This window comes from Grus americana, chromosome 15 (assembly GCF_028858705.1).
Source record: "Grus americana isolate bGruAme1 chromosome 15, bGruAme1.mat, whole genome shotgun sequence".
Taxonomy (NCBI): domain Eukaryota; kingdom Metazoa; phylum Chordata; class Aves; order Gruiformes; family Gruidae; genus Grus; species Grus americana.
In genome coordinates, this window is record NC_072866.1 from 12,789,957 (window position 1) to 12,799,796 (window position 9,840).

Here is a 9,840-nt window from a genome sequence, read left to right on the forward strand (position 1 = left end):
GAAGGCACCGCCAACAAACCCAACTCCCAAAGAGATCTGAGTGCTCTGCAAACCTTGGACCTCCGAAACAGCAGCCCTGAGACAACACAGAGGCAGGCACATCATTTCTTGGGTTTTTCTTTGTCTTTTTTTTTTTTTATTCCTTCCCTTCCTTTGCCACAACACACACGTCGTATTAAATATCTTAAATATATTAATTTTAAAAAAGTATTAATAAAAAGCTACTGAAGGACACAGCTGGCAGAGTGACCAAGGGCAGTGACCCGTTGCAAAACATGAGGACATTTTAAAAAAAAGAAAACCCAGAAAACAAATGATTAAAAAAAATCCTGGCATTTTTTGCATATGCACAGCTGGCTGGAATACCCTGGACTCTGGCATTATTGCAAAAACGGAAGGGGAAGCAGTAGAAAAAATATATTCCGTTGTACCAACCTGTATGGGGAAGGGAGTTAAGAGCAAAAATGAGGAGGCTTTAAATCTTTTTGGTATTTCAGGTTTCCCCTCCCATACCCACCGCCCCATCGCTTTTAGTCTTTAAGCAAGTTTTCTGGTTTGGGGTAGCCAAAGAGTACAAAATCTGCTTCATAAAGCTTGTAGAGCTGCTGCCTCCAAGCCAGCGGGATTTTGGCAAACCAGTCCTCCTCCCAGCTGCTGGCAGTCCTGTTCCGGTAGCTGGGGGGGAAGCGAAGCAGCCTGTCCACTTTGAGGAGCTGCAATAGATAAGCAGCATCCTCATCCAGCGTCTCCAGCTTTCCGATGAAATCATAGTCTATCTGGCACGGATGGCACAGCCGGTAAACCTGCCTCCAGTGCTCATTGAAAGGGGCCATCTTCTCTGTCCTGGGATCCAGTAAGTACTGGATGAAGTCAGAAAAGGAGACTTTGAGGCCTGCCCCGAAGGCCTCACTAACGGAAGTGGGAAGGTTGGTATGGTTGGAGTACAGCTTTAGCATAGGGATGGCAAAACGCCGGTAGAACTCCTCATTCTCCAGCTCAAATTTGCTGCGAAAGGCAGAGATGAGGCGGACAAAAGGGTCTCGTACAAAGAGGAACTTAGTGTACTTCTTCAGCTTGATCTTCATGAGGTGCCGAGAGAACTTCCCGTAACGGCGCCAGAATTTATTGAAGGTCAAGTGGGTGCTGGTGTTGTGGACGTGTTCTCGCGGGATATCCAAAGGGTTCCGGTAGGGGACCCCCTGGTCCAGCAGGCTCTCGCTTAGCACAATCATCACCCGTTTCCAGTTGGTGCAGGCCACCTTTGGGACATAACAGTAGATGATGCCGTGGCGGTCATCCACGATCAGGTGGTTGAGCTCATAGTTTGGGATGTCATCAAAGGATCGCTCCTTGGTAGGGAAGGCGAAGCTGGAATTGGCACAAAACTCCCGCAACGTTCTCTGCCTCTCTATCTGCAGTTTCTCTTGGTCCAAGCTGTTTCTGGCATTGTGCGTAGACCAGTCATAGCCCCGCACGTTCTCCTCCAAATTGCTCACCACAGGCTTGCTGGAGCCCTGGACAAGTAGCTGCTCTGTCTTTCGGGAAATAGAGCTGTTCTGTTTCAGGCTTGAACTAAGCAGCTTTGCCAAAAATTCATCCACATCTGGCAAGGCTTCCCAGTCTTCACCTGCTGTGATACCAGGGATGGCTCCTGGGGAGTGAGGCCTGGAGAAGGACGTATGCAGGTAGAAGTGAGCTGTTCCCACGTTGTCCCAGTACACAATGATCAGGAGGATCATGAAGATGGACACCAGCACCACAGAGAGACGGAGGAGCCGTGCTTTGGTCATCCTGACACCTACTGCGATAGTTGGCTTTCAACTGGATTCACCTCCGGCTTGCAGAGTGAGGCTTGGGATCCTGCATGGTGCTGCAGACCAGGAGCCTGGAAAGGTACCAGAAAAAATGTTAGTTGAACCCTTAATCAATCTGGTTTGGAGAGAACCACCTTGCGCAATCAAGACTCATCACAGGGCTGACTGTCCTGTTTCCTCACAGGGAGAGTTGTGTGAGTCCGAGGCACCCACAGAGACCCCATGGAGAAGCGCTGACTGGCCAAAAGGAGGCATAATGTGTTGCAATTTTACTAGTTTCCATAGCAATCACGGAGTTTTTAATCATTCTCAAGCTTCTAGAGTCATGGGATTTCAAGAGAAACTCTGTTTTCATTTAAAAAAATGAATAAAATTTAAAGATTTCAGGCCTAGAGTTTACAGAGGGAAGTTTGAGAGTATTAAAAAATGCAACTATATACAGAAAGCATGCAGAGCCAACTACCTTTCAGACCTCCTTGATTTTTAAACATATCTAACACACAAAAGGAAGAAAGAGGGCTCAACCCTTGCTTTTAGCTTGTGGTATCACACTGCCGTCTCATCTCCCCATGAAGATGCTCTGTACCACTGTGCTAAAAACAAAGACCTTACTGGAGTTACAAATACAGATCTGAAGATGCTGTTGCCTCAGTGGCTAAAGCAAACCCCTGTTGAGAACACCACTGACCTGAACGCACCATCTTATCTAATCTGCGTGAGGCATCCAGTAGACGTCACCTCTGCGACCTTTCTTGGTAGCTACTTCATTTTGTCAAGAACAGAAATTACAGTTTTCCTACAAAAAACCCCAAAGGGACACGGCCCCATTAAGAGCCACACATCAATAAAAAAACCTAAAGGAATGATTACTTTTAACTGAATGATTTCCAAGATTAAGGGTGCTCCAGTAAATCTTTGTCCATGTCTGGACTCTGCTGAGCAGGAACTCTTTTCCTGGTTTAACATAATTTTTATTTCTATCAGACTCATCCCTAACAACTCTTGATCACTGAAGACAGGTGAGAAATCGCTGTTCAAAGGGTAGCTCAGAAGACCTTTCTGGAGGGTGCAGCAGGTTTGGGTTCTTTACTGCAACCAGTTCCATCTTCGCCCTGCTACCTGCTGCCCTGCTGACTCCCAGCCCTTTCCACCAGCAAGCTCCTCAAGGGAGATCCATCTCCCTCCCCCTGCTGCATGTTTTCTGGTCCAAGGCTCTGCGCGGGGGCAGGCTGGCAAACCAGCCTCGCTCTTTCCCCAAGCAATCACGGAGGCAGTGCCTACAGGCAGGGAAGAACAACACAGTAAAGTGAGGAGCAGCTGTCTGGTATTTTGAGAAACCAAGGTTTGCTGCTTTACAGTCTCTCTCTGCAAGGTTTAATAACAAAAGACAAGCAAAGAATAGTCACTCCAATCTCCTCCTCCCCTCCAAGCACAGTCCAGCCCCTGATTATAAACACAGAACAGCACCTACAGATAGAAAACAAGAGCTGTCCTTTCTGCACACATCCCCATTCTTTCTAACAACTTCAGAACAAACCCCACAAACCCCACCTCCAAAAACAAAACCACTTCAGGACAAGCTGCCCTGAAAAGCTTTTCAAAATGAAGACTGGGTCTCTCTTCTCCCTAAACACAGAGGTTGCTCCCCAGCCAGTTCACACACCACCCTTAAACAGCACCAACCCCACCCTGTACAGGGATGCAAAGAACCTGAGAGTCCAGATACGCCAAAGTGATGAGCTCTGTCGTTCCTACAGCAAACTTGCTCAGCACCTTTGAAGCTCACAGCAGCCTTGCATTGAATGACTTGTCTAAAGAGCCGTCTGTGTGGCTGTGCTTACGCCTCAGGGATGCCAGATTTTAACAAAGTCCTGGTTTCAAACACTAGACCAAAAGCATTAGACCAGAATTTAGTAACAAACAGGAACAATACCAGATGCGGTTACATATCAAAGCATTAGCTCAGCTTGTCCCAGAGGACATAAAGCACAGAACCAAAGATTTAGGGGTTTTCCACACTGGTGTATTTATTTACATTTCAGAAGTAGGGAGCGCCAGAAATTAAGAGTAGCTATAGCCTAACACATGGCTTTGCACTCCATCACCAAATACTATTTTCCTGGAGCCAGGCTCTTATTCTACACGTGAAGAGGAGCTGGAGGAACTGCAGACATAACACTTTGCACTCTGCAACAGGTATTACTCAGCAGTAATTCTCTACGTTTAGCTAGTCAAGATTGAGGAGGAAGCAGATCTAAGAAGAAACACCCAGAGAGATGAGCATGGAGTTAAAGAAGGGGCAAATTATATATGTGCGTCAGCACTTCAGGCCAAGCATCTCAGTCCAACAGCAGAAGATAATGGAGCGACGCTGCCAAGCCTACTGCTTGGCACACTTCTGGGATTGCGTTTTGCCTGAATCTGTTCTTGCTTTTGAGCCAGTTAGCAGTTCAGGGCAGGGACTGCTTCCTATTCCAGATGAATAGGGTGCCCACTGCACACATAATTCCTAGCACACTGGGTTTCCAATGCTGCTTGAGACCTTTAGGCTGGCTGGAATGCAGCAAGCCCGGAAAGCTGCACAGAGCATCCCTTTCTGCCATCCCTATACCCAGCAGCTTCCACAGCTTCGGGCAGCACAGCAGCCTGCTAGCATTTCTGCAAAGCTGTCCCACCCTGCGTGACAGATCACCCTCTCGGCAGCAGCGACAGAAGCAAACGAGACGCTGTGTGTGGCACATGCATTCCTCAGGCAAACGGATGGAGGGCTCTTCGTCAAAGCCACCACCATAATGTAGCTTTACTGAATGCCTCCCAAGGGCTCGAGCCTGCTTTCCAGGACGCTGCACGCAGGCCTGCCAGAGCATTTTGGCTTTTCCGAGACACACAGCAGCAAGCAGCACAGAACTGAAATGACTCCACTTCTGTTAACTCTGTCAGTGCCAGAGAGGAACCCTGGAAAAGAGCAATAACACAGCTTAACTCCCCCTCACAAGAAAAATGCTGCAGAAAACAGAGTTACTCTATTGACTACGATACATCCTCTTCCTGAGCACTTCATAAAAGACGCCAGACTGAAAGCACAAATTAGAGGTCTCTGTGCACATCAGAGGAAACACGCCTCCAACCTCCCCTTGCCAGAATCAAAAGGAAAAGCCTCCAGGAGGAGCCAAGAATTTACATTCAAGTTTAACCCAAAGTCACCAGTCAACAAGAACGTGCACCAGGATCCACACAAAGCTGCTTCTGTGACACGACGCTGGCAAACCGGGAAATGGACCAAGTGCTATAATCATCCTACAGAGTCCCCTGAGCAGCCATCCAGTGATCATCTCCGACCTGGACTTGGCCTGAGTGTGAACCAAGGTCTGTTCTCGCCATCCCAGGTCCAAGGTCACTGGTCCCATCCTCTCCTGTCACAAGCTGCCATGTCAAATAACCACCTCTCAAACTGTCATTTAAAACCAGAAAGGAGGGGATGTGTCCCCAGCACTTTTATTGCAAAAGCTATTGCAGATGCAACTCCTCAGGGATTTGGAAACCTTATTTGCGCTTCATAGCCCAATTGTAACTGTTTGTTCTCAGGGAAAACAGCAGCTTAAGTAATTCCTCTCTTTCTTCCTCTCAGCTTTGTACAATGACTACATTCTCTCACAGCCTCTTTGCAAAAGAAAGTAACTCCAGCTCACTCACAGGAGCAGTAAGGCCTACAGAAAATAAAGCAGCTTACACACGGGTATGTACCAGACACAGGGGACAATAATCCCTCTCTACAAACGGCGATGGTTTCGAAGGGACTGTGCCTCCAAAGGCTTAGGTGCAGATTCCATCTCTTGTTGCTTTGTGTTTCCCCAGGCTTGTCCCTCTCCCATTGCTCCTAACTCCCCACGGGTAACTGCAAGGTACAGGTCAGGCACTGAGCACCCGCTCACCTCCTCCAGCGCCCACTCGTTCTAACGTGAGAAGATACAGGATTTCAGGTAGCTTGCTTGGGTTTACCTGCTTCTGAAGATGGAAAGAAGTGGAATGAGAACCTTTAAAAATATAAAAAAAAAAAATCAAATGGATATTTTCCCTTGGGGCACCTGCATTCACCAGAAATCCCTCAACCCACACAGCCTTCTTTACCCACATATCATGGTATGCACCTGCTACCAGTTATACTTAGGGAATAAGCGGCTCTAGAGAAGTAGAACCAATTTAACCTCCTGCAGGTGCAGGAGAACAAGCTCCCATCAGACAAAACAGGTGGATGCTGTACCAATAACCAGAAATGGATTTAATGCATTTGGACATTACTTAATAAATTGCTTCTCCCCAGCTTTCCAAAAATCTAGCACCCTTTGCAGAGCAGGGAAGTTTTAACCCATGTAATGACATCAGTGGTTACATTAGTATAAATGCACAGTGTAAGCAAAAAATACAGCTTGCATTGCATGTTTTAGCCCAACCTACCACATCTATGCTAGAGATCAGCAAAAGAACATCCTAATCTATACAGCTATCCCAGTGCCTTCCCTCCCATCGCTGCCACAAAGCCTGGTTTGTACAGCACCAGTCACCTCTTTTTTAATACCCGTACTTGGAAGTTGTCTCAATAACCACATGTCTAAGACTCCCAAAAAGCAGCACGTCCTGTTCGTTCGTTACCTTTGTTGCAAACTTCATGCACACCCATCATTCCTGGCCTTACAAAGGCAGAGTCTCAGCAAGCCTCGGTGCCTACAGCCTGGGCCAACAAAAGCCCAGAACATTTGTTGTGTGTCGAGGCAGGGGCCAGAAATCAGACCCTGCCACTCGCACCGCCTGCCTTTACCTTGCAAACACCTGATTTAAGCACGGTTTTCTACTGTTTATAGTTCAGCTCTGCTCTGAACTTCCGCGTGTGAAGTTTAAGCAAGATTAATCACGTTAACGGCCGCCTCTATGAAGAATGTTAAAAGCCACGGTCTACTGCGGATAGAAAAGCTCTGCCGAAGAGGCTGTTTCCTGGGTTTGCTTTTGTAGCTGCTCAGACCGCAGACGCTCCCCAGTCCAGAAGCAACACAGACTGCAGGACAACAGACGAAAACTGCACAAGCGGGCGGTTATCAAGCGTCGGGCCCAGCGCCGGCGGCAGAGGGGAGAAAGCCTGCGTTTCACGGTTTGGGGAAGAGAAACTACCTCGCAGAGCCGCCCACCACCCCGCAGACCTCCGAGCACCCACAGAGCCAACCGCCTGCCATGCCAGCGCCGAGGCATGAGGACGGGCAGCGCTGCCCAGCCCAGCACACGACGCCCCGGCTGCCGGTGGAGCCGTGCCCGCGGAGCCGGCCAGCGCTGCGCCCTACCTGGCACGCTGAGGCCGCCGGGGAGAGCGGAGGGAGGCGCGGAGGGGATGCCGTGCCCCGGCTGCAACTCACAACTGGAGCTCACCCGCGCCCCGGGCAGCGCCGCCGCCCAACCCGTCCCCTCAGGCGCCGGGCGCGGGCCCGGCCCTGTCCGCAGGCAGAGGCCGTCCTGTCCCCGCCCCGCCGTGGGCGGCCCCGCGCTCACCTCCCGCCCGGGCAGCGGCGCCTTCCTCTCCTCCTCCTCCTCCTCCCGCTGCCCGTCCCGCCGCTACCCGGGCGCCGCCGCCGCCTCTCGCGAGACGCCGGACCCGGGGACCCCCGCGGGGCCGTGGCGCAGGCGCCGCTCCGCCCGCAGGCCCCGGCCCGCCCCACTGCCGCCGCCCCTCTCCCGCGGCCTGGCGGCTTCGCAGCGCCCCGGCCCCCGTGGGGTGCCGGTGGGACCCCGAAGGCAGCGGGGGCTCGGGCTGACCTGCCAGGAGGGCCCCGAGTCCAGGCCGGGAGCGGAGGGGCTGCCCTGGCACCGGCGGATGGCGGCCCCCGGCTCCTTCCCACAGCCGGAGCGCGACCGAGAGCGCTGTGGAAAAGCAGGGGTAGCAGATGCTGCAGAGATGACTCTCTCCTCAGAGCGCTCTGAAATGGGCCTGCACGGCCAAGCCCCTCTTCCAGCAATTACACAAGGAAAGTTAAACCTAAAGCTCATTTTTAAATCGGTTACAGGTTGGGTGGAGGACTGGTGCCGCACCATAACCCAGTGGGGGTATTTAATTTCCCTGCAGACTGGGGGCTTGGGGGTGCAGGAGTAGGAAGCCCCCCTCTAGGGCAGGATGGGGAATAGGAAGAGCCAGCAATGGATGCCGTGGTGGATGAGACCAAACATCACGTCTTGCTGCAGCTCACAGTCAGATGTAGCCAGTTTCATGCTGTTTTGTGGAAGAAATCCCAGCCTGTTGGGTTCTAACCCAGCAGTCATTATTAGGAGCAAAGTATGGATAACCGGATACAACAAGGCTAGAAAATGCTGCTTGAAAAGCCCAGAAGAGTTTAAGCTCCCTTTGCTGCTCTTACCATTTGTGATCAAGAAATCAAGAAGCTGTTAGCCCAGCCCTGAAACCAAGCATGGTCCTGCTTTGTGGAGGATAGGGGCTGCAGCTCAGTTCCAGCAATTCTGAAAGCTGAAATGACAATTTACAGATTCTACGTCTGAGATCTCAATCCCCAACTTCTATATTAACAAACTTAAAATGTAGGTTTTAAAAACAGGAAACTTGGCACATCACGGGGCTCAGTGCTCTTCAAAACTGTGGTGGCAAATTATCAAACTCTTTGTTACACAACCTCCCTTCAGAGATGCAACCTCAAACCGATATATTTGGCTCAAATGTCCCACTCTTTGCATGAAATAGTTCTGAATACTGCAACTTTTCATGGTGATTCAGCCCAAAGGTATTTAGCGGAGAAGTATACGCTTGGAAAACTCCGTTTTCCCTTAACTTTTGGTCCTTCAGTGCTTGCAGGTCAGCAATGGAGGCTTGGCTCAAGACCTGCTGGCACAGGTTTGTTTTACACACAGTCTGTGCTTATTTTATCTGTGTGTCCTTTTTTTATCTTTGTTTATGTGAAATAGTCAGCCCTGTGGAACAAGTTTTCCTGACCTTCCTACTTCGGAATCACATCTCTTCCTGTTTCATAAGGAAAATTGGCCGCTTGCTTATGCCATCTTACACACTTGCATTGCATCCCCACTTCAGGGGTTCATGGCATTTTATTAGTACAAGTAATTTAAGCTTCCCCATCCCTGAGCGTGAGCTATCCCTCCTCATCTTGACAGGTAGCAAAGCGAGAGGCACAGGGGGACAGGGAGTGCGCCCGGTGTCACACAGCAAGTCAGAAAGAGCGCATAGGCAGAATTCTTTGCAAGTGCTGCAGCTGTAAAAAAGGTTCTTTATCCATTTGAAAAATGTGTGAATGCACCTGCGATTGTCATCTTGGATACTTAGCAGACCTAGGAGGGAAGCCACTCCTGCCTGGGCCATGGAGTCACTATTTATTCAGTAGTATGACCAGAACCAATTTATTCACGGCATATTTTAAAAGTATTTTCCCGGCTTTTTAAAAGCCCCCTGTGGAAAAGGCTGCTGGCTGGAGACAATTTTTCCAAAAACAAAAACACATTCCCGCTGTTTACTTCCATGCTAGCTCTTATCAGGGTCTTCGCCTATCACCATGCCGCTTATCTCAGCTGCAGACTGATCTGAAATGCTCTATAGATGGAAAAGAGCTTAGAGCAATCTCTGGCTGCTGTCACAGCCAAACATCTGCTCACCCAAACAGCATTCCGGGCGTGCGTTACACCTCCCAGCTTCACAGCAACATACAGGGACAGCAGGGAAGAAAGGGGAAACTATTTCTCAGGCATTCACATTTGGTTTTAATAGTCAGGGAGCCTTTTGGATGCATGGGTGGCATCCACACTTTTGCCCCAGGAAAAAAGGCGGCTTGGGCTCCATGCTGACATCTTCTGGGAGGAGAAGACTGCTGGGAAAATGAGGTTTTCCTCTTCTCTTGGACTCTGTTAACTCCCTATTTGTCTTAAGCTGAAGCTAACAGCTAGAGCATGCAGAACAGAAGAAAGACTTGCAGTAGGGATATGGAAAAAATTCTATACAATGTATAAGGTCCCTCTCCCCCCCGCTAGC

The 9,840-nt window shown here is 49.8% G+C and overlaps 1 protein-coding gene across 6 annotated transcripts; it reads right to left on the reverse strand.

Annotated features, from left to right (window-relative positions):
- Positions 1–109: 109 nt before the first annotated feature.
- Positions 110–9,798, reverse strand: CHST12 (carbohydrate sulfotransferase 12). 6 transcript variants are annotated; one of them, XM_054842385.1, is made up of 4 exons: positions 7,145–7,320; positions 5,747–5,819; positions 4,507–4,769; positions 127–1,885 (listed from the first exon to the last, which is right to left on the reverse strand). In XM_054842385.1, the coding sequence occupies exon 4, from the start codon at positions 1,788–1,790 to the stop codon at positions 531–533; it is 1,260 nt and encodes a 419-aa protein (XP_054698360.1). In that variant the 5' UTR covers positions 1,791–1,885; positions 4,507–4,769; positions 5,747–5,819; positions 7,145–7,320; the 3' UTR covers positions 127–530. The 6 variants fall into 6 exon arrangements, with proteins under 6 accessions (XP_054698362.1, XP_054698359.1, XP_054698358.1 ...); XM_054842383.1 differs by lacking the exons at positions 4,507–4,769; positions 7,145–7,320 and adding an exon at positions 8,210–9,798 and having other exon boundaries at positions 126–1,885; XM_054842386.1 differs by lacking the exon at positions 4,507–4,769.
- Between the last annotated feature and the right edge of the window lie 42 nt (positions 9,799–9,840).